A 26,223-nucleotide genomic window follows, 5' to 3' on the forward strand; every position below is an offset into this window, starting at 1 on the left:
CCCACGTCGGGCTCCCGGTGCATGGAGCCTGCTTCTCCCTCTGCCTGTGTCTCTGCCTCTCTCTCTCTCTCTCTGTGTGACTATCATAAATAAATAAAAATTTAAAAAAAAAATTAAAAAAAAATTGGTTCTGCCTTCCAATATTAAAGTAACACCCTACTTAGTTATACAATATACCTTTAAAGTAAAAAAACATTATTTTGAAGATCACTATTAACTTAGAAAGTCTCATATAATAGCATATAACTAGATAAGTATTAATGATACTCTTAAGCTTTTCTAAGCCAGAAAATTTTGAACTCAGTTTATATTTAATTTCTAAAATAATCAAGCATTGGGCACCTGGGTGACTTAGTCAGTCTGCCCTCGACTCAAGTCATGATTCCAGGGTCCTGGGATTGAGCACTGAGTTGTGGTGGGCTCTCTGTTCAGCAGGGAGTCTGCTTCTCCTTTTTCCAATCACTCTGCCCCTCTTCTGTCCATCCACACCCCCCACTCATGCTCATTTGCTTACTCTCTCTCTCTCTCAAATAAATAATATTTTTTTAAATCAAGTTTTTTAGTATCTCAAACTTTGCAGAAAAGCAAATATCTATAATAAATAATTTATATGTATTTTACAGTAACAGACTTTTAAAACCCCATTTTACTCAAATTAAAATGATTTTATTTACAAATTGTAAGTAATGAAGCATAGTCCCAACCATTAGCTGGCATCATTTATGAAAAGATGGAGTTCTGTTTGCTTATAATAACAGGTTTTTTTTAAAGAGTGCAATACTTTCTTCTATATTGAGAAGTAAATGCACACTATGAAAAAATCATATCATTAATATATATCAATTATCTAGTTTGTAATCCATATACACTTTATTTTCTTTGAAATTTAAAAAATAGTTAAGATTCTTTATATTTCATAAATTATTCTACTTGTAAAATAGCCCCCAAATTAGAATCTTCTAGAATCAGAATAATTTCATTTATGATGTTTATAAAAGAACATACATATATATTCCTGCATAGCATCTACACACATGTAATATACACAAGTACACATGTATACACACACACACACACACACACACACACACACACACACACACAGTTTTCTTACCCCTGAACTTATCTCTGTGCCTCTCGGCTGACTTTGCTGTTGCTTATGGTGTCCTGTCAGCAAGCTTCCAACAGTAAGGTTTGGAAAGCTCTGAAGATAAGCCTGTGACCCTGAGAAATTTCCTTCTGCTTTCCCCACCGAGGCTGGCTGTTTCTCCTGAGTATTCCCGTGCCCAGCTTGTCCAGCAATGTGCTGATTTGGGAAGAATGGCAATATTCCCATTCCAGCTGTTAAAGTTGTTTGAGTTGGAATCAGATTAGATGCTGTAGTGAACCACAAATTCAAGAAGCTTTTGGTTAGACAAGAGCTATTCACAACAGTCCTTGTGGTTTTGTTAACTTACGGGGGAAATGTGGAGACACCTATTTTGTATCTATCAGAGAATAGTTAAACTTAAAAGGTGAAGTTAGTGGTTGTAAAGCAGTAGGTTTCTATATGGGAAAACAAAAACCTAGAACAGTAGTCATGCTTTTCCTATTTTCAACAACTTCTAGGATAATCTCAAGGATATTTTTTAATTCCAAATTTTAATTGTATATTTTAGAATTTGAGAGCAAAATATATATACTTTTTGGCACTTAGGTACATTCCTTTTTATGCTCAATCACTAGTTTGCTTCCATATTTGAAGGGAATAATTAAATAAGTCTTCAGTTAAAAAAATACTTTGGCATTTTAATAAAGTTAAATCCAACAATAAACTTAATCAGCTGACTTATAATGGTTTATAATAACCAACGGTGTGTATCTTTTCCCAGCTCCTGAATTCAATGTCTTCCCATGGGTAGCGTGCAACTGGCCATGGGTTGTAGCATTTATACAAAGAACTCCATAAATGCTACAAAAATCAAGACTTTCTTTTAAAACCTAAAGAGATGGTTTTAAATATCACATCGCTGGTTTACAAAACATTAATATTTGTGAATAGATAGGCACCAAATTTAACACATCAAAGTTTTACTTTTTTATTTGTAGGAAATAAGAAATTCTGGAAGAAATGAAAGTTTTAATAGGAAAATTCTGAACCATTCCACTTTTTAAAAAAATCTATAGTTCAAAATCAAAAGAGCTAATTTTGATAACTAAGTCAAATTTATGTTTTACAAATTCACTACATAAATTTCTTAAATTATTTCTAGTACTAAATAGAGGTGGATACTTAGCTTCTTTTAGCAATGTATTTATCTGCATGCTGAATTTTCAATGTCCTTAAAGCAGTGCATGCTAAAGCAAATAGCTTACTATTTAATCCAACACAAATAATTAACATATGTATAAACTTTTAGTGATACAAAATTTAATTTTTTGAACAGGTCCCAACATACCATAAAATTTCTACATCTGTATACTAGCTCAACATTCATGCAGTCAATTCTAACAGTCAACAGAACTGATTGATTCATTGGATCATTGACTCATCGGTTTTACATAGAAGCTAAATCTGCTACCCATATTTAACAACTTTTCTTTTTTAATTACTGGTGGCCCTTCTCTTTTCCCAGCATAATCACTTCAAACAATTTCAATTACACTTCAAACTGAAAGTGCCTTTCAACATCGCATTCAAGTAAGAAATCTTGGTATACCACATGCTCTTGTTTTTCTAAAAAATCATTGTTTTGTTTAAATTTGTCATCTTTTCAGAAGCACAGAGTATACACGTTATTTTTCTTCTACTAGTTTGGGGCTCACATTTAAAAAACATTATAATCAAATAAATAACGTTTACATCAAAATACCACATATTTCTTTAATAGTAAGGCTTCTTATTCAGGCAAAAATTAAACAGATATCTAGGTAATATGTTGTCAGCCCAGTGGGCAGCATATGAGTCTCAAAGAGTGCTATGTCTTTGCCCCATGCTGCTGTGAACCTTCATCAAATATTAAAGCACATCAGACAAGGAAAGTGTGATCTTGGCATGGAAGCAAGTCCATCAATAACTTATCAATAGTTTTCTAATATTAAAAGTAGAAAAGCCAAGAGGGCTTTTAAAATTTTAAATGGCTGAATAGAGCTCAAATTTGACCTTTCTGTAAACAAAAGTAGAATATAGGTAAACTATCTTTAAATCTCATGTCTGACTGTATACTGAGTCTTCAGTAAATGCATGTCATTTACTTTTATGTGCTTCTCCATGGTGACCCAACTCTGTATTCAAAGGAAGTGCTGACCCGATCCCCACTGTGGTGTGAAGTACCATGGCGGGGGGATCTCCAAGTAAGCCTGGTTTCTGCAAAAGAAAAAAAGAAATGAAGATTTCTGCCCATGGCAGCAGGATATCATCTAATGAAAAGGCTACACATGTGGTAATTCATCAACAATCTGACCAGCAGCCTGAATATAGAAAAGGAATGAATTCAGTTAAAAGAAAAAAAAATTATTCCATACTTACATTATTAGTATGAATATTTTCAAATTTCATTAATTGTTGCTGTGCCAGTGGTACATGAGAAAGATTCTGAAGGAATAAATTGGAAGTATTACCCATAACTGCGCTCTGTGAAAATGATAAAGCATTAAGTTAGTTTAACTTTGAAAGCTACTTGTTATAGAACCCAATTCATTTTCAAGTTCAGAGCAAAAGCAACAGCTTCTTAATATGCCACTTTCCCACTTCAGGCAATGCTAATTAACTCTTAATATACAAGATGTGATCATGTAGTCATGAAACTAACTCTACATCCTCTCCTTTTTTCTTTTCATCATTCTTCCTCCCCTCATCCCTTTTTGGCTTTAATGTCAGCAGCATTCAATCATTTATTTATTCATTTAATCATCCAACAAATATTTATTGGGCACTCTCTATGTGCCAGACACTGTGCTATATAGTGAGAAATACAAAATAAGATCTGCCCTCACAGATCTTAGAGGCACCTGGGAAAGGGAGACATTAATTAATTGCAAAAGCATAATTACAAATGGTGATGAGGATATGAAGGAAAAATACAGGAGCTATGAGAATAGTTGGGGATTTGATTTAGACTGGCAAATTCAGGGAAAGTTTCCCCAAGGAAAGAACTCTGGTACAGATATCTGAAGGCTATGGAGGAGTAAGTAGGTAAAATTTACGGACTTAGGTTGTGTTGGGGTGAGAGCACGCCAAGGCAGAAGAAATAACAGAGGAGCAAAGACCTAAGGAGAAGAGATCAAGGTCCTCTGAGGACCAAAAGCAGGCTACTGTTGCTGGGATGGTGATACTCAACAAGCAGGAGAGGCAGGAGAGGCCAGCTTGGATAGGTCTTCTGGGCAAAATTAAACATTCTAGTCTTGGGATCCCTGGGTGGCGCAGCGGTTTGGCGCCTGCCTTTGGCCCAGGGCGCAATCCTGGAGACCCGGGATCGAATCCCACATTGGGCTCCCGGTGCATGGAGCCTGCTTCTCCCTCTGCCTGTGTCTCTGCCTCTCTCTCTCTCTCTCTCTCTCTGTGACTATCATAAATAAAAATTTTAAAAAAAAAAGAACTTTTAAACATTCTAGTCTTAGTTCTAAAATAAAGAAAATATTGTCAATACTCTGAACTCCTCTCTCACGTCATTCTTCATAACTTACTGTTATTAACACTTGTTTCTTATAGTTTTTGAAATTCTTGAAGAACAAGGACTATTAATTTTCTTTCAATGCTATAGCTTCAATGACTAGCAGAGTATCCAGTACACATTAGATTCTCAATAAAATATGTTGAATAAATGAAGGAATAAAGACCCTATAATGGGGATGCCTAGGTAGCTCAATTGGCTGGGCATCTGCCTTTGGCTCAGGTCATGATCTCAGGGTCCTAGGATTGAGCCCCACATCGAGTTCTCTGCTCAGCAGAGAGCTCTCCCTCTGTTTTCTATCTCTCAAATAAATAAATAGAATCTTAAATATATATATATATATAACCCTATAATGTACAAGATTATACATATATATATGTATATATATAACCTATATATAACTCTACATATATATAACCCTGTATATATGATTATATATATACCTATATATATAACCTATATATATATAACCTATATATATATATAACCCTATATATACCTATATATACCTATATATATAACCCTACATATATATATATGATGATATATACCTATATATATATAGGTATATAGGTATATATATATATATATATATGATTATATATACCTTTATATATATAGGTATATAGGTATATATATATATATATATGATTATATATACCTATATATATAACCTAAATATATGATTCATATGATATCATATGTATATGATTATATATACCTATATATATGATTATATATACCTATATATATACCTATATATATATGATTATATATACCTATATATATAACCTATATATATATAACCTATATATAACACTATATATATACCTATATATATAACCTATATATATATATAACCCTACATATATATATGATTATATATACATATATATATAACCTATATATATATATAACCTATATATATATAACCCTACATATATATATAACCCTGTATATATGATTATATATATATAACCCTGTATATATGATTATACATATATATGTATATATATATAACCTATATATATATATATATATATATATATATATATATATAACCCTATAATGTACAAGATCCTATGTTAGATTCTTTTTTTTTTTTTTTTAATTTATTTATGATAGTCACAGACAGAGAGAGAGAGAGGCAGAGACACAGGCAGAGGGAGAAGCAGGCTCCATGCACCGGGAGCCTGATGTGGGATTCGATCCCGGGTCTCCAGGATCGCGCCCTGGGCCAAAGGCAGGCGCCAAACCACTGCGCCACCCAGGGATCCCCTATGTTAGATTCTAAGAATGAAAACTAAATAAAAGATAAGCCTTTCCCTTAAAAAGCTGCATTTAGGACTAGATGTTCATTCACTCAATCTCCATCAATCATCTATTATGCATTAGGTTGCACTTGTAATTTGACTCCTACACAGATACAGCCTTCAGCAGCACTTGAAATTCATAAGCCCTGTTTATCCTCAATAATACATTTATATATACAAATACATTTAAAAATATTTATCTGAAAAAAAGAAAAATATTTTTTATTCCTACATGAGTTATTTCTATACAGATTAAATTTCAAGAATTAAGAGTTCATATTCATCTTTTTCTCTTTCTATAAATGCTTTGAATTAAGACCACATAAGACTTGTTTTTAACCACTTATTTGTAGGAAAATATGCCACAAAATACACCTCCTTCCCTTCTTAATGCCCTATAAGCAGAAATTAATAGATAGAACTATACTGCTTTGATGAACTTAATTTGATCTCATGTACTCATGCTTTCACATAGCTATAGTTATTAGTAAGGATTTGCTTAAAAAACAAAATAGTTGTTTAATTTTTGAGAATTTTAAACTTTATGAACAAATGAGTCACTCCAAGTTTTTATGTCAGTACTCAATGCTATTTATATACCTGATGTGCTTTATTCAAATGCAAAAACGCTGGGGAGATGGATGGGTTCATCAGATGGGGCAAGCTGTGAGGTGTTCCAAGAACTGATTTAAGAAAATAAAAGTAAAAATTAAACTTTATGAGATGATAAAAACAAATTCCATAAACGGCAAGTAAATACATATTTTTAAACTTAACAAATTCATCCAAAGTTCAATGATATACTGACCTTGTCATTGCACAAAAAGTGGCAAGCTCCCTTCCCTGTGATTTAAACCTAGAATTCGATTTAAAATTCCAACACCTTCTATCATAATAATAAAACACCACACCTTGCCTGTCTTTTCTCTGGGGCTTAGAGCAACAAAACTAATTTCATCTTTAGTGAGTATAATACTAACCGAAGCCATTTTATTTGCTCAGTAGTTTTGTTAGGTGTTTGGAATATTTTGGCAGGGAGTTGGGGGATGAGGGAGTGAAGGACAAGACAACCTTTTCCCTTGAAAAGCTTCCAATCCATTTAAGAAGGGAATATATGTACAGAAAACTATTTACATTAAAAATAAAATAAACAATGCTGTATATAAGTGATAAAAAGAATAAATGGCAACTACACTTTTTATCAAGTTTGCCTAAGTACAAATACCACAGTATATATCAAAAGAGATGTTTCAGAATAGGGGCACCTGAGTGGTGCGGTGAAGCTTCTGACTCTTGGTTTCAGCTCAGGTCACAATCTCAGGGTGGTGAGATAGAGGCCCTGCGTCCAGCTCTCCTCAGCACAGAGTCCGCTTAGTTTCTTTCCCTCTTAGGCCCTCTCCTGCATGTGTGTGCTCTCTCTCTCTCTCTAATAAATAAATAAATAAATCTTTTAAAAAAGCGGGGGGAGGATGTTTTCAGAATAAACAGTATATAGACAAAAAGAACCATGAGATAGAAAATATATGAAGTAATTTCACCTAATTATTATAAAGTAACTGGAAATGGTCAGAGGAAGCCCTTCAAAACGCATTTAATTTTGGGGTGACTGGCTGGCTCAGTTGGTAGAACATGTGACTCATGTGACTCTTGATCTCTGGGTTGTGAGTTTAAGCCCCACGGTGGGTGTAGAGCTTACTTTAAAAAAGAAAGAATTGTGTTGTCTTCTTTAAAAGAAGGAAGGAAAGGAAAGGAAAGGAAAGGAAAGGAAAGGAAAGGAAAGGAAAGGAAAGGAAAGGAAAGGAAAGGAAAGGAAAGGAAAGGAAAGGAAAGGAAAGGAAAGGAAAGGAGGAAGGAAGGAAGGGAGGGAGGGAGGGAGGGAGGGAAGAAGGGAGGAAGGGAGGGAGGGAGGGAAGGAGGGAGAGAAAGACATTTTTAAAAAGCATATAATCCAATGATCAAAAATATTCAAGTATTATAATATATAACCTCTCTACAAGTTTATCCCATGTTTTCAAAAGTGGATTTCAAGTTTTATTACTTGCTAAATGAGTCCATTTCATCTTTGGAAAACTGACCATTAAAACGTGCTTTCTTTAGAATGACTCCATTTCATGACTGGTAGTAGGAAGATTAGATCATTAGCATGAGTTGTTTATAAAGACAGACTGTTTATTAGGCAAGAAGGATAAATATAGGTATTTCATAATGATAAAGGGGTCAATTCATCAAGAGGATACAACAATCTCAAATGTACTTCAAATAACAGAGCTTCAAAATATAGAAGGCAAAAATTTCTACAACTGAAAAAGTAGACAAATCCACAATTATGATTAGAAATTTCAACACCAGCTCTTATCTTTTTTCAGTTAGTCACTGGATGTTGTTACTCTTTTTTCACAGCTTTTAATGAATACGGTTGTTTCCCAGTCTAAAAGTCTAAAACAACAACCACTGGAATCAAAACACTCTGAAAATGTCTACAGTCTCACATCTAACTGCCCTTAGTTCTTGGCTAGGTCTCCCACTGTGCCCCATCCTTCCCTCCTCAAAAAGCTTGAACAACACTTAACAATACATACAGAGGATTATATACGTCATGATCAAGTGAGGCTTACCCTAGGAATAAAAGTTTGGTTTTATATTGAAAAATCAACGTAATTCATCATGCTAGCAGACCAAACAAAAACAAAAAACACATATGATCATATCAGTTAATGGAGAAAATGCCTGGATACATTTCAGCAATTACCATGACAAAATTTCTCTGCAATAAAGAAATAGAAGGCAAAGTTCCCAGCTTGAAAAAGAAAATCTGTGAAAAAGCTAAAGCTGACATAATAATAAAAGAATGAATGCTCTCTCCTTAAGATCAGAAACAAAGTAAAAATGTCCACTCTCACTAGGTTAATGCATAAATTATGCTGGAATTTCTGTCTATTGCAGTAAGGCAAGAAAAAGACATAAAAGGCACACATATTGGAAAATTGTGTTTCTCTGTGGGTCACATTATTGTCTATATAGAAAATCTTAACAAAAACCTACAAGAAATAGTAAGCTAAGTTGCAAGATAAAATATATACAAAATCAGTTGTACTTGTATATCCTGGCAACAAGAAATTCAAAATTGAAATTTAAAGTAATACTATTTAAAATCATATCAAGAAATATAGAATACTATGGGTAAATCTCACAAAATATGTGAAAGATTTGTGCCCTGAAAACTATAAACTACTGCTGTGACAAATTTAAAAAAACTTAAATAGAGAAATATACCGTATATATGGCTCAACCTCAGAATTGTCAATTCTGTCCAAATTAGTAGATAAATTCAACAAAATCCCAACCAAATTACTGACATTTGTCACAGAAATTGGCAGGCTGATTCCAAAATTTATATACATATACAAAGGACATAGACGAAGCACAACAAATAGAAAAAGAATAGTTGGAGGACTTACACTGACTTCAGGGCTTATTATAAAGCTACATCTATCAAGACAATGTAGTATTGAGATAAAGACAAGACATTTAGATCAATGGAATAGAATGGAGAATCCACAGATAGAGCCATACATATATAGTGAACTTCAAAGGTAATTCAATGGAAAAAGGATAATCTTTTTAAACAAGTGATGCTGGAACAACTGTAAAAAAAGAAAAAAAAATCTGGAACTTTACTACACACCATAAACAAAAATTAACTCAAAATGAATCATAGATCTAAATATAAAAGGTAAAATTATAGCACTTCTCTAATATAAGAGAGCATCTTAACGACCTTAAATTTGGCATCTTAAAAAAAATTGGCATCTTAAATCTGACAAACGATATACAAATTATAACAGAAAAATAATAAATTGGGCTTTGCCAAAATAATGTTGTTTTTCACAAGTTATTGTTAATCAAGGACAACTTACAGAGTGAAAAAAATATTTGCAGATCCATATATACAACAGCAGACTTGCATCTAGAATAAAGAACATTTACAACTTTTTTTTTCCACTTACAACTTAATAAGAAAAAGATAACTCAGTTTTAAAATGTGCAAAATATTTAAAAAGATATAATGGAAATATATAAAGATGGCTAAATTAGCATATTAAAAGATGTTCAAAATCATTAGTTGAAAGGATTACTCAAAATCAGTGAGCTAGCACTATACACCCAACAGAAAGGCTAAAATTAAAGCACTGACACATCAAGTGTTGGTGAGAAGACTAAGCACATTGGAGCATTGGACAGTGATGGGTAAGAATGTAAAGTGGTTGAACCACACTGGAAAACAGTTGGCAGGGTTTCCTATAACTTAAACATACATCTAACATATGTCCCAGCCATTCCACAACTAATTTACCAGAGAGAAATAAAAGCATAAACCTATATAAGGACTAGTACACAAATGTTCACAGAAATTTTATTTGTAATAATCCCAAACTAGAAATAACTTAAATGTTCATCAGCAAGTCAATGAACATGGAAATTGTGGAATACTACTCCTCATTAAAAAGAAAAAAATTATTGATACATGCAGCAACATAAAGCAGTCTCAAAAAGCTGAGTGAAAAGAAGCCAAATACTACATACTGTGTGCTTCCATTTATAGAAATTTCTAGAAAATACAAGCTATAGGGACAGAAATCAAATCAGTAGTTTCCTGGGGATGGGAAAGAAGGAGATTACAAACAGTCAAAAAGAAACTGAGTAATAAATATGTTCATTATTTTGATTATGGTGATATATATATATATGGGTGTATACATATGTCAAGATTTATGTATACTTACAATTTTATATATGTCAGAATGTCTCATTTTTTAGACTCTAAATATGGGCCAATTAAAATGCAATTATACCTCAACAAAGCTGTTAAAAAGTATAATTTAAACTACAACTAAGTGCACATGACTTAAAATTTTAAATGGAAACACACATAAAGAAAGAAATTTAGAATATTTACACTATTATATTTTTGAAGGTAGTTAAAAGGTCTGGACTGAAGAAAAAAGATCAGTATGGTTAGAGTAACATAACCCAATTGGGCCTGGAAAGAAAGTCAATCTGACAGAGGGGTACAAATTAAACAAAAAAGGCAGACAAGAGTCGTTAGGAATTTACAGACCAGACCAGGTATGTGTGAGTTGTGGGACAGAGATGTAGAGGAAGGGGATTAACCTGTAAACAAACACTTAAGTCCCTTCCATTATAAATAATGGTGCTGCTTTAGGTGCAGGAGATGAACAAGACATAAATCTTTGCAAATATGGAACTTACATTCTAGTGGGACAAACTATAAACAAGTAAATATATGTGAATTATGTGAAAAAAATTTTTAAAGAGTATAAACATATATACTACATTTAATATAAACATGAGGAATTATCATTCTTAGCTTGCTCAGAGCTCTCTGTGAGGAGCTCAAAGTATAGTAAGGGATAGAGTTAAGATCTAAAGGACATAGTGAAGGAAATCTAGAACTTATTATTAACAAGACACTTTGTCTTTCCTGAAGACCAAGCAACTTTCCAAACATCCTCCAGAAGCTTTGGATGTGTTCACATGAGGTAGATGTCATCCCTAGCCACTCCACACAAACAAAAAGCCATGCTTGGCAAAATAATTTCTCCATCAGTGTAACAGTGGAATATCTTTACAACTGTAAAACTAGTACTAAAATAAGCATAATATCTATGGTCATACATCAATCTGAGTAGAAAAGCAGAGGAAAGAATATAAATTCTTAGATGAAAAGAAAAGAAAAAAAGTAATACTGGAGAGGAGTTACTGAAGAGAGCCTAGAGTCCAAAGGTGTGGCCAATACTTTCTAAAAAGACCCAAGAGCATGATATGCTTCCTAAACACTAATACAATCTCAGACTGCATTAACAGAAATATAATGATCATAGGAAAGAAATCCCACTGCATTCTGTGTTGATCAAAAACCATTTACAGGATTTCTGTGTACACCATATTTCTGGACAACCCAGAAAACCTAGGCTAATATCTACAAGAGGACAACTAGCTAGGGAAACTAGAGAGCATATCTTAGGACATATTTTGGAAAGTCAAATATAAAACTGTAATCTCCAAAGAAGTTAATGAGGTACAGAAAAAAATACTAGAAGTTTCGTTCATGTTTACTTTTATCTTTTAATAAAATATAAGCTGTATCACTTCTTAATATATAGGTCAACAAGGGTGCATCTATATAACTGACATATAGTTGATACATATAGTGTATATATTGGAGCTCTGCTTAAAATTTACTTTAATGATAGTGCTACATAGTCAAAAAATAAATTTTAAAAAGACCACTGACCTGGAGAACAGAAGACAGGGAAAAGAAAAAAATGACTAAAGGGATGCCCGGGTGGCTCAGGGTCGAGCGCCTGCCTTTGGCCCAGGGCGTGATCCTGGGGTTCTGGGATCGAGTCCCACATTGGGCTCCTGGCATGGAGCCTGTTTCTCTCTCTACCTGTGTCTCTGCCTCTCTCCGTCTTTCATGAATAAATAAATAAAAATCTTAAAAAAAAAAAAGACTACGGTTTCATGGTAGTGGTCTTCAAATATTAGAAGTCTTTTCTGATGGAAGAAGCAATAGACTTATTCCTTATTTCTCCAGAGGAAGAACTAGAATGTCACTACAATTATAGGGTTTATCATCTAATATTTTTTAAAAACCTAGTTATTAAATTTGTCAAACTAAGGAATAGGTTGCCTTGGGAAATAATGAGCTTCTTATGCTTTGAATAGTCAAGACATGAAAACAATTCTCTATACCATTAAAACTGTAGAAGAGATATCTGATTATGTAATAGACTGAGCCAGAAAACCTCTAACACTGCTTCTTACACACAAATAATTGATGGTTATAGATATATTTATTATGAATATTGTTGTATAATAAAAAATTTGACTGGTCTTTGTCCCTGGTTCCTGGAAGGAAAACCTCTAAATCATTAGAATTTTCTGAGTGACAGGAGTGTCTTTCTTATGCTAACAAGGTGACTCAAGGTGGGCCCTTCCATGGGATGAGTCAATGCCAGAAACACCAACCATGTGATTAGAGGGCTGGGGCATTGAGTCATGTGATATCAGCCAGACTTCCTGATCTCCAAGGAGAGGAGAGAAAGTAGAGGTTCAGTTTAATAACAGTCCATTACGCTTACATAATGAAACGCCAGTAAAACTCTGGATGCCAAATTTAATTCCATGGAGATCCCTGGTTGGTGAATACCCAGATGTGCTGGGAGGGTAATGTGCTTGGTTTCCATGGAACAAAAGCATAAGAGCTCTGCATTCAGGACCCTCCTAGACCTAGCTGTAAGGATACCTTCACTTGGTCATTTCTGACTTGTAGCCTTTATAATAAATCTGTAATCATTTAGTACAGGGCTTTCCTAAGTTCTACGAGTTGTTCTAGCAAATCATCAAATCTGAGGTGGTAGGAACCCCCTAATTTATAGCCAGTTGATCAGAAATACAGGTGGTTTGGATATCCCCTGAACTTGTAGCTGGTGTGTGAAGTAGGAGCAGTTTAGTTCTGTAATGTCAAGGATTTAAAAATTAAAAAATGGATTGGTTAAAAAATGCTTCATATTTGAAAAAGCTGGGAACTGCTATCTTGAACTCTTTGTTGGTGGTTTTTTTTTTTGGACCAACAGGTGACCAAGCCCTTAACTTGTAGGGTCTGTGCTAACCCTCAGTGGTTAGTGCTAGGTGTAAATTGCAGACTACTAGTTGGTATTAGACCACTTGGGGTTGAAACAATAGGTATATGTAAACATTTTTACTCTAAACCTTAGCACTGAAAAATTCACTTCTTCATAATGCTAAAATATACATTTTATGTATGTATAGTTGTGCATCTCAAAAGATAGACTCTTATCAGAGGAAGAATACTAAATAGGTAGATATTTAATATATATCAATTTTATAAAGATTTCCATATTATTTTTGACATTTTCTACAAAGTGAAACAATTTTTCAACAGAAAAGGAAAGAGGAGACATACCTTTAACACTTTTTTTTTTTTTGCCTTTAACACTTTTGAACAAAGTAATTCTGCTAAAAATATTACATGGGAAGGTATCACATCCTTTGTTTGTACAGTCCATAATAACATAGTGTGTTAATTATCTGGTCTTTATTATTATTAGTTTTTTTAATCTGGTCTTTAAATTCCTGTCCACTAGGAGCTAAACTGGTTTGAATATTCAACATTTACTGAAAAGAAATTAGGAAACACAGAAGCAGACTGTACCAAAAATAGTGAAAACACATCAAGGAGGGCACGCGATATGATGAGCCCTGGGTGTTATACTTTATGTTGGCAAATTAAATTTAAATAAAAATAAGTAAAAATGTTTAAGAAATAGTGAAAACATATTATCATCTCAGACCATCAATTAAAAGTCATTGGCAAGTCCTAGAAAAATATTTTTGGAATAATTTAAATGTGTTTTTCATGTAAAACAGCACAATTTGACTTCTTGCCAACATTCTATATTTAATCTGTTTTCGTGGTGCTTACCTGGTTTAACAGCTCGCCCGCAGAGCTGGGGTTGCAGAAGAACTTGTAACATGGCAGGATTGTTTAAACTTTTCATAATTTGTACAGGGTTTGGCTCTGGAAGTAAGCCTTTTTGATTACTGTGCATCTTCAATAAATACAGAAATAGAAAATATTACAACAAGGAAAAGCACAAAAGAGGACATTTTAAAGGCTTTCTTCCAGAAGTTCTCATTCATCTTTTTTATGATAAATGCAAATTGCTTTATATGAAACATTTTTGTATATTATCCTACCACAATTCCTAATTAAAATGTTAAGATATTCTACTATACAGCATATACTGAAATCCTCATAAAATGTCTCAGTGAAATACACATTGGCTTTAAGAGGACTAATAGTTTAGTAAGATAAATCTCTTCACACAATACCAGTAGAAAGATGCCAAGGGAATCTGAATTTATTAATGGGGAGATAACTTGTTGACACACTGTCAATACTACAGAAGAGCCTTACTATAGAATGTTCATCTAGAGCATAATAATGTGGGTTGCCTTACAAACAAAAACTTTCTTATAATAAAAGTCTTCATTAACTTAATCTTCAAGACAAGGCTGAAGTGAATTCACACACATGTGACTAGGTAACCTCCTAAAAACATGGAATTGTTTTCAGTTTCAAAAACCGACTTGATAGATGAGAATATTAATATACAGTTATAAAAAAAACTATGAATATGAACTTTTAGTCATGAAAAAAATTGAGAACTGACAATACAATTGGAATCCCTCATTAAACCCAGATACTGTGAAAATGAGAGGGACAGGGTGACAAATCTGAGAATCAGACACAAAGTCTGAGAGAAATCCCCAGAGAGAGAGGTGGCAGCAGGTCTCAGTGTGGAGGCAGGCCTGAACTGGAAGCAGGAGAGAGCCTGCACCTACAGCCAGTTTGGGGAAGAGCTTTTTACTCATATAGCTGTAATGAGGGTCTTCCTGGCCAGCACTAGAAGGGAAACCAGTGTAGTGACAGCCGCAGGACCACTGAATTACCAGTTTCCCCCAGGTGCAGGGTTGCCTGGTTGGGGCAGGAAAGGGGCTGTGGTTAGGACAGATAGTAAAGGAGGAGTTCTCTGCCCTGGCTCCCCATCTGCATTCACTAAACCCCAGCTAAAATGGACAAGCTTTCGCTCTCTCCTGTCCATCCTTTACTCCCCAACCCCTAAATACTCATATATAAGGAAGCTGAAACCCTCCCAGGGAAAAACCTATTCACAGACCACAGCTAGACATCTGGAGAATGTAGCCATTAAAAATCATAAGTAAATAACTGAACCACCTGTAAGGGATGAACCAGAATTAATGGATAGGAAATAATAAGAACACTACATAGTAACATAATAGATACCCTTATAAAATGTTTATTTGTAACGTGAATCAAGGACAAGCAGTTACAAAGAATAACTAATTAGGAATACTGGGTCTGAAAAACATAAACATTAAAAAAAAGAAAGAAAAAAGCAGCCTTCTCCACATACTTGGCATCATTCTATGCACTTCACATGGGTTAGATCATGTAGTTCTCCAAAACAACTCTATAAAATTGGTACAATAATTATCACCATTCTATAGACAAAGAAACTGAAGAAACTGTTACAGAGCATTATTCTTAACCTCCATCCCATGCTTGAACAGATAAATAGTAGAACATGTGTGGCTGAAAAACAAAACAATGACTTAAAAGATCAGTTCAAAGAAAGCTCTCAGAAGACACTGGCAAAGGATAAAGAAGTGGAAAATGCAAATAAACAAAACAAAACATGGAAATAAGAAACACAAAACAGAAAAAGTAAGGTGATAAAGAAGTTAGAAGTGTCAACCTGTATAAAATAGGAGTCCCTGAAGAAGAAAAAAGAGGATCTTTGAAGAAATAATGGCTGAGAATTTCTCATTATTAAAGAAAAATTTAAGAACATGGAATGAAAGGGTTTATGATGTTCCGAAGATGATGTATAAGGAAAAAACATACCTAATCGCATTTTTTAGTATGAAACTTAAGAACTTCAAAGCCAAAGAAAAAATGCTAAAAGCTTCCAGTGAGAAAGAACATATTTCCAAAGGAACAAGAATAGAATTAATGCCACCTACTCCCTCAAAGCATCAACATTGGATTTAAAAAGGCAACAAGTTAGTATTTTCAAAGTGTCAAAGGAAGAACTTTGTATCTACAATATTTTTATACTCAGCTATTATCTAAATATGTGAAAGAAATAAAAATATTCCCAACTATACAAATTCTCAAAAGTTTTTACCACATTAATTCCTTCTCTGAAAATGAGACATAAGATACAGTAAATGCAAGACAATATTACATGGTAGGTGCAAATAAAAGTATGTTATGTCATAGGTAATTTCGGACTTGCATACAAAATCCAGTACTATGGGGAAAAAAATACTTAAGGCAATCCTAAAATTAAAATGTAAACACCAATATGGTGGTAGGTGGAGTAGGAAGGAGGAAGTAGGATGGAGATAAGAATGAGTTAAATGGGAAGAAAGGGATACTGAGAAATCTAGGGGTGCCAATAAGTTAGTGGCAATTACCAGTAGGCTAAAGACAGAACATACTACTCTCAAATGGGAAGAAGAATTTTTTTCTTTTCTTTTTTTTAAGTAGTTACCTTTCTATGGCTTTTTTTTTTTTTTTTCTCAGCCACAAAATCTCAGCCCTCTGATTGCTTCCTGATCTTAGGGGCCTCAGATAACTTAAAAACCTCATTTAACAAACATTTGGTATCTAGTCTAAGAGTACAATTGATGCTGAGGAGGAATGCCAAGAGGTACAAGACATGGCTCCCCGCCTCTCTAGAGAAGAATTCATAGGAAATGGACGAGCTGAGACTCCAAAGGTCAGTCGGTACAACCTAGTTATCAAGTACATCACTGCTGCAATGGTGTGCACTCCACCAGTTTAATTCTCAAACTGCCATCCTCAGATGGAAAATGCAGAATTCCATTTAATTTTCCCTGTTAAAGGGGTGACATTAAGGGAGGCACATTCAGATTTGCTGTCTGAGGGGTTTCTTTTTTCCTGTCCCAGAGATGCTTACCTACTTTCACCTGCTCTCCAGGACAACCCACACTTGAAGAAAATTCTTAGTTATCCAACAGTAGATAAGAAATAAAAATTAAAGAAAAAAGGGACAGTTAAAAGAAAACATGTTATAAGAGAATAAACATCACTACATTATCTAAGTAGTCTAAATGTACCAATTACAGATTTTTTTAAATTTTATTTTTAAAAACCTGTTTTTATTTTTTAAAGATTTTATTTATTTATTAAGAGAGAGAGAGTACAAGCAGGAGGAGTGGGAGGAGAAGCAGGCTCCCCACTGAGCAGGGAGCCTGATGTGGGGCTCGATCTTAAGACCTTGGTATCATGACTTGAGCTGAAGGCAGACGCTTAGCCAATGAGCCACCCAGGCACCCCTTAAAACACGTTTTTAGAACAACATGTTACCTATAAGACACATACTTCAAATGTACAGAAAGGCTGGTAATAAACAGATGGCAAATATAAACTAAAAGAAAGTTGAAGTAGCAACTCTAACATCAGAAAAACACATATAGGGGTAAAATAATCAATATGACTACAAACAAACATGCACCTAATAATAATACCTATACTTATTTATCTATCTATGGAGAAACAACTAACATAATAAGGAGAAAAAGAAAACTCAACCATTACACCTAACTTCTAATACATTCCTCTCACACATCGACAGACCAAACAGACAAAAAAAATAAGCGAAGGCAGGGAAGATTTGAGTCACAATTAATAAGCTCAAACTAGTATTTATACACACATAGATTCATATATTAACTTTATAACCCACAAACATGGAGTTTGGATTGTTTTTGAGCACACATAGCACATTCACAGAAAGTACCACATACTGAAACAAAATGCAGCCCCAGGGTCCCCTCCCCCAAATCAACATTAGAGACTAGACTCTCTGATCACAAGGCAATACATTACAGATCTGTGTTAGAAGAATAAGTGTTTAAAATTCCTAAGTGGATAAAAACTGAACGATGAAAACAAAAGTAATTAAGCTTTAAATTTAAAAGGAAATCATAAAACAATTTGAAACATAATGTAAAATTTATGACACATTGTATAGAGTTGTTGAATCACTATATTGTATACCTGAAATTAATATAATAATATAACACTGTATGTTAAGTAGAATCTAAACTTAAAAAGCAAAATAAAATTTATGATACATATGTATAGCATTAGTTAAAAGGATACCTGCTTTAAATATGTTAATCAGAAAACAATATAGATTGAAAACAAAAGTACTAAATATTAATATCAATAAAGACAGAGGAGAAAGAGTAAACCAAAAGAAAAAAATGAGGATATTATAAAGATAAGGACAGACACTGTGGAAAACAGTATGGAGGTTCCTCAAGAAATTAAAAATAGTATTACCTATTACCTTATCAAAGTAATTCTTCTACTGGGTATTTATTCAAAGGATACAAACACACTAATTCGAAAAGATACATGCAAAATGCAAAATAAATTATCCAATCAAATCAAACAATGCATTGGAAAAAATCAATTAGAGTTAGTAACAGAGGGAACTGGTGCCATATACAGAACACAGAATTATACATGTATGTCACACATTTTTAGTGACATCTAGCCACCTATGTGTTCTTCTCCAAGGGAACACAGTGCCCTGGTGCAGAAGCAGGTGATGAAATGGATTCAGAATTATAAACTCAGCAAATCCAATCCAACACCACAGAACACAGAAAAACAAGTTCCAGAGAAAAGATAGTTTTCTTTTAGAAATGCTGAAACTGAACTACTTATAGAACATGAAGGTGGGATGTTTAACAATCATTTGGAAATACCAATTTAGTGCTGAGGGCAAATGGTTCAAAAATATGTGCTTGCAAGTCACACACATCTACTGATATCAGCCTTTAGGGAAAAAGAAGAAGAGGAAGGAACAGTTAAGCAGAAAAAAAGAATGGTGGGGTGGAATTGAGGAGAGTGGAGTCTCTTAAAGAGACCAAGGAATAAGACTGAATAGCACCTATTCAACTTGAATACTGAGAAATCTCTATTAATCTTCATGAGAACAGGTTCACTTGAATAGCAGAGGCAGAAACCAGAGTGCATCAGGCTGAGAGGCAAATGGAGAAATGATGACAGCAAATGGGGCCTAATTGTTCAAGAAGCTCCAGTTGTGAAGGAAGACTAATATAAAGGGCAGTATGTAGAGAGCATTTTTAAAGGAAAGGATCTGAGCATGTTTATAAGCAGATGGGATGGGAGCTAGTGGAGCAACAAATGACAATAAGTAGAAAGGTAATGATCAAAATCCTTGAAAATGGGGGATATGGTCATGAGCCCCAGCACCCGCAGGAGGAAGCACAGCTCTTCCTCCAAGAGAGCAGGGTCTTTGTCCATTTTGTTCACTGAAGAATTGTAAACATCTCTAACAGTGCCTAGCATGGAGTGGGTGTCCAGAGTGTACCTGTGGAATGAATGCTACTGAAGAGAAAAGGAAAAATAGAGACACAGGTGTGCCTGGGTATCATAGTCAGTTAAGTGTCTGACTCTCGGTTTTTGGCTCAGGTCATAATCTCAGGGTCATGAGATAGAGCCCCATGTGAGGCTCTGTGCTCAGCTCAGAATCTGTTTGAGATTCTCTCTCCCTCCCCCTGTGCCCCTTCCCCCCTCTGGCCTGCCCTCTCAAATAAATAAATAAATAAACAAACAAATATTTTTTTAAAAATTGGGACACATTTGCTGGTGCAGTATGAGAAGACTTGAATGAATGATCCAGCACATGACCTTTGTACTTTCTAAAAAGTAGGAGCCATGACCAGCTGATAGGACAAAGGCAGAAACAGGGTGAAAGTTTGAGACAATTGCTGTAGAAAATGGAAATGAGCAGCTGATGAGAGATGATGAGCTAAAGTTTTGCAGGGGATAACCAATTAACATATATTACACATGTGTAGTAGCATCAAGTCATGTAGGTGTTTCTCTTCAAGAGGACACAGTGCCCTCGCTGCAGATGTAGCTGACTAGATGGATTCAGAATTGTAAACTGTGTGACTCTGATCCAACAGAGTCAATTTAACCAGAGGCATGACATTGACAGTCAAAGAATACGTGAAGTTATGACTTCCACAAGCAAGGACAGGAGAATGACAGAAGAACTGAAGAGAAGGACAAACTACAAAAGAAAGGAGAAGGGATCCAGGACCAGATGTGAGATTAAAGAACAGGAAGAGGAGGGCAAGAGACATGAGGCCAAGAGCAACCTCCTATCTTTTCCTCCTTCTTCAATTCATCTACAAACCACTTTTAGACTGATCTCTTGATGGCTTAACTCTGATTCCATCATTACCTTGTTTATATACTTCAAAAGCTCCCCCTCCTGCTTATCAAATTCAATCTCTACTCTTTCAGTGTTCAATGGTCCTCCCTGATTTGGCATCAACCTATCATTTCACCATACATCCCTTTCTACACATCTTCACCTGCACCTCTCTTGAAGCATGCAAATTTGCCCAATTCTATTGCTTGAAAGGTTTTATTCAACTCACTCTTCTTCCTTATAGTTGCCAGATTTAGCAAGTAAAAATGCAGGATGCCCAGTTAAACTTGGGTTTCAGATAAACACTGGAAAATTTTCTCAGTATAATGTCTCATGCAAAATCTGTATTTATCTAGCAATCCTAGCCTCCATTCTCAACAATGTATTTCAAAATCGTACTTTAATGTCACACTCAAAGATCCCCTCCATCATGAAGTCTTTTCCCCTCATACCTCAAATGTGTATTCCTTCCTTAGTTCAGTCAATGAGTATTTACCATGCTAAGTGCCTTGAGTAAAAACTGAACAAGGAATAGTCCCTATATACATGGAACTTCCACACTAGAGAGGCAGAGAGAGGAATAAGAAGACAGTTAACAATAGAGAAGTAGTGACAATGGGCCATGTACGCAAAAACAAAGCACACACCTTCCTATATATGCACTGTGGATACTTATGAACACTTTGGAAAAAGAGACATGACACTCAAAATTTACAACAGAACATTCCTACGTAAAATTTCTTTGGCTATAATCTACCAAATGCAATTTCTTTTGTAATAACTCCTGGCTTGATATGACAGAGACACCATTTAGCCAATTTTTCAAAGGAAGAATGTCTTTGTATAATGGAAATATAATGAGGGTCCAATGAACAGTCAACTGGTTTGGAAAGATTAAAATAGTATTAGAATTTTTCTATATCCTAATAAGGAACAGTAGACTTACCACACGTTGAGATGCTATCAATGCTGCTAATGTACTTCGCCCTGGTGCTCCTGGGGCACAGAAGGAAACTTGGACTTTGCTTCCTTTGATGGTCATTCCATCAGCTGCTTGATGAACCTCTTCAGCATGCTCGGCAGTGTTATATTCAACTACTGCAAAGCCACCAACATAACTGCCTTCATCCTGTGCAAGCTGATTTAATACATTTTGTTAAAAGGAGAATTCTAAAATTCAGTTAGAAATATTTATTTTCAGTATATAATTTTCAAATTCTAAAACAAATGTATCAAAACATGATACTGGCAAAAATAATGTATTCTTTCTCTCCAAAATCAAGTTTCCTAGTTGTGGGATGCCTGCCTGGCTCAGTTGGAAGAGCATGCAATTCTTGATCTTGGGGTCATGAGTCTGAGCTCCACACTGGGTATAGGGATTATCTTTAATAAATAAATAGATAGATAGATAGATAGATAGATAGATACTTATGTACAGTCTTCCCTGAAGATAGGATTATAAATAAGATTCTGTCAAGTTTCTTTTTAATTCTTTGATTTTCTAAGTTATTTTAAAAGTCAAAGCTCAAATGATAATATTCCATCTATATGAAGATGTATAACTAATAATTTAGGTATAGAAAATATGGAGACACAATAACTAAAACTTTAAAATAAATTTGCCAGATACATGTGCAATGAAAGATACTGAACAATTATTGATCACATATCTACATCAATTAAAGTTTGTATTATTAAGAGAAGAAAAGGAGGAGGAATTATTTTAATTCAATAATTTAGGCGAATCTCAGAAATTTGGTCAAGTATTCCAAAGCAAATCTTATTTGGGAAAACTGTGCCCCAGCCTTGTTAAAATGCCATACACAACACACAAGCTTTATTTCTGAATGTGCCCTAAATAAACTCCTGCAATGTAGAACTTGATATTTCCAGTCACCCACCTGTAAGAGTGTAAAGGAAGATACTAAAGTCCTGGATCTGTAAAGACTGGTACAAAGAGCAAAAATAAGAACAAAATAAGACTCTAAAAAGTTTCTAAGTTTTGAACATGTCTGAATTATCTTAAACACATTCACGCGATAAAGTGGTAAATGTGGTAAAATTCAGCATGGTATGTCTTTTAAAAGACACATCTACAACACGTTTGGATTTGGCATCTCATAAGTTAATATTACAATTAAATAATTTCTCAATCTTTTTTAGCTTCTCTCCTCTTATTTTTGAAGATTTACCTTTTTGTATAGTTTGACCAAATTTCTATTTTTCCTTCACATTCTTCCTTTGAAAACTGTCCTCAAATGTTTTTTCTTCCACAAAGCTTTTTCCAATCACCTAACAGGAAGGGAAAACATGTACCTCTTCCAAACACTTCTCCTACAGCCCCATTTCTCTTCTAATCTAAACCAGATATTAAAATCAGATTTGTAAGGGGTGGCTGGGTGGCTCAGTGGTTGAATGTCTGCCTTTGGCTCAGATTGTGACCCCAGAGCCCTGGGATTGAGTCCCACATCAGGGTCCCTGCGCATCTCCCTCTGCTTCTCTCTGTCTCTCATGAATAAATAAATAAAATCTTTTAAAAAAATCAGATTTGTAAAAGTCATCAGTCTCTTTAATGTCCCTTGATCACAAGATAAGACACTACCTTCAATATAGTCCATGTCAACCTACCAAGCAAAAGAACCTGAATCTCACAGATCCACTGATAAAGGCAAAGTTGCAAAGTTGTTTTATTGACCCTTTGAGAACTTTTGAAACACTTATTACTATTCCTAGTTCATTACGATCACTTTTATGGCTATATAAATTATAATACTATTTTAATTCTTTCAAAAGACAAAATCATCTAAGTCCACAGCATCAGCAGTTTTCAAGAGGAATATTTAAGTTCAGTAGGAGAGCCATTCAAATATGTAATGGTCTGACTTCTAATCTAGTTAATTTTCCATTATTTTGAAACATTTTAATAGAGCTAAATGGTCACTTACAAATAATATAACAAAACATTTTTCTACCAGTGGCAACCAAGATTAGAGAACTTCTCAGGTACCTTCCAACTCTGTGATTCACAATTCAAATACAACTTGTGATAAATGGCTACTTCCCTCACATTTGCTTCAAAGGCACAAAGAGTTTTGTTTGACCACAGAATATCACTGTATACTTAATAGTATCCAAAAAAGGATATGGATTAGATTATCATCTTTCAATAACTGGGCAAAGATTTGATAAAAAATTTGTCACAGAATTTTCTAGTTTTATGAAACTCTTAGATGGTTGCTTTGATGCTTATATTGGGATTGAAGGGATAGAAATACAAGAAAAAGTAAGATGGTAGCATTAATCTATATAATTATAGTTATATGTATTAAATATAGTTATATAGTTAGCTATATAATCTATGTTTACATATATAATAAAATATTATATAATTATATATAGTTATATATGGTTATGTGTGTATGTGGATATATATACACCCACATATGTAAAAAAACTATAACAACTCCGAGCTTTCTAGTTTAATAGTAGAGACTCAACAAATGCATGATAAAAGAAAAATGGTGGGGTAGTGGGGGCAGGGAATATGGGTAAGAGTAAAAGAAGAATGGGAGGAGAGAAGAGAGAGAAGGAAGAAATTAAGGAAAGCAAGGGAGAAAAGAGTTCATCAGTTGCTACTGGATACCTACAAGGGAAGGAGCTTTATACAATATATACTTTTGTCTATTTAGTAGAATATATTTAAGTTTACTGATCAAGTACATGAAAATTTGTACCAGTACTGTCAGTTTTCAAGATCTTCTCTGAATGTCTCACCATGATTCCATTAAGATAGGATTATACATTCTTTTTAAACCTCATAATACTCCCCTATCTTCTATTACATTACTCTTTATACAGGATTTATAATTATCTGCTTGTCAGTACCTTCCACAAAATTGTAAGGTATCGAGAGAGTATGTTTCTATTCTCTATATTTCTAACTTTTAGCAGTATAGTGTCTGGCACAGAGAAGATAATAAGCAACACCTGGATGGATGAATGGATCAATGGATGAATGGCTCAACAAATGGTTGGAATGAAGTGAATGAGTAAGTGATGGGTTTGCTAAGACATACTTAACTATATAATAATATAGGTTAACTCGTCTGCAAAAGGAATTGACTGAAAATTTACCATGACCTTAAAGTCTTCATTACAGATTAAAAAAGACTTAGATTATCCATTGTGATTTTCACATAGGTATAATAAATTTGTGATTGCATGCAGAATATACAGGCAGAGACTTTCAAAGATTTCAAATGATACCCTAAGAATACATACCTGGCAAAACACAGGTTTATGTATACTGGAAAAAAATTGCAACAGCTCCTCTGAATCCCTGTAGTCACTAGGGAGTTTATCTATACAAAGGCACTTAGAATGAATGAGCTCTGCGGCCAATAGATTAACATCCATCCATTGTGCAAACAGAGCTGATGCTCCCAATTGTTTACCCAGTAACTCCAATCTAGCCTTTGCAGCAAAGTCCTTTTTCATGTATTCCACAAAACCATAGCCTTTGGAATGGCCAGTAACTTCACTGTAGACTAGAAAACATCTCTCAATATTTCCATAAGCACGAACAAGTTCTTCAAACTCTTCTAGTGTGAAAGAAGTGGGCAAGTTGGTAATACACAGCAAGGCATCTGTTGGCTGTAGCTGAACAATTAAGTCCTTTCCTCGAAAAGAATATTGATGAAACATCTGAATTGCATTCTGGGCTTGCTCTCCATTCAGTAAGGTTACGAAAGCTAGAAGATAACAAAATAAATTAAAGAATTTTCTAAGCCAGTGTTTTCAAACTTTTTTGACTATGACTTACAGTAAGGAATATACTTTTGGTCTGTGACTTGGTATACATATACACAGTTCTGAAACAAAAGTATCAGGAACTAATACTCCTACCACATCCAATGCACTCTGATATTTCTATTCTATTTCGTGGTGTTTTTTTTTTTTTAATGCTGACACCACCCACTTAACTAATTTCATGACCAGTGACTCAAATAAAAGTATTGGAATTATATTAGGAGTTCCACTATAAGATACTACAATGTTCTGTTTTTAATTTTTACAATATTTTCAAACTACAGATTTTATTTTTCCCAACTACATGTAATGCAAAATTTTGTGAAGTATTAAAAATTTTCTTTCATGTTGAAACATGTGACACTATGAAGAAAGAAAATTACAGAAGAATATTCCTGATGAACATAGATGCAAAATCTTCAACAAAATATTAGCAAGCGTATTTAGCAACATTGAAAGGATCATTCACCTAGATTAAGTGGAATTTATTCCAGGGCTGCAGAGAAGTTCAATATTCACAAATCAATC

The 26,223-nt window shown here is 34.2% G+C and overlaps 1 protein-coding gene across 2 annotated transcripts in view; it reads right to left on the minus strand.

The window, feature by feature from the left end:
* The window catches only part of RAVER2 (ribonucleoprotein, PTB binding 2), an 86,871-nt gene that overhangs the window by 38,696 nt on the left and 21,952 nt on the right, over positions 1 to 26,223 (minus strand). Inside the window, exons 3-9 of one of the 2 annotated variants that reach the window (XM_041769967.1) lie at positions 25,168 to 25,637; positions 21,833 to 22,024; positions 14,496 to 14,622; positions 6,566 to 6,648; positions 3,509 to 3,613; positions 3,235 to 3,346; positions 1,115 to 1,341 (exon numbers count right to left, since the gene is read on the minus strand). In XM_041769967.1, the coding sequence (XP_041625901.1) occupies positions 1,115 to 1,341; positions 3,235 to 3,346; positions 3,509 to 3,613; positions 6,566 to 6,648; positions 14,496 to 14,622; positions 21,833 to 22,024; positions 25,168 to 25,637 (1,316 nt within the window). Of the gene's footprint in view, positions 1 to 1,114; positions 1,378 to 3,234; positions 3,347 to 3,508; positions 3,614 to 6,565; positions 6,649 to 14,495; positions 14,623 to 21,832; positions 22,025 to 25,167; positions 25,638 to 26,223 lie in introns of both variants that reach the window. The other variant, XM_041769966.1, reaches the window with a different exon arrangement.

The sequence above is a fragment of the Vulpes lagopus genome, chromosome 10 (assembly GCF_018345385.1).
Source record: "Vulpes lagopus strain Blue_001 chromosome 10, ASM1834538v1, whole genome shotgun sequence".
Taxonomy (NCBI): Eukaryota; Metazoa; Chordata; class Mammalia; order Carnivora; family Canidae; genus Vulpes; species Vulpes lagopus.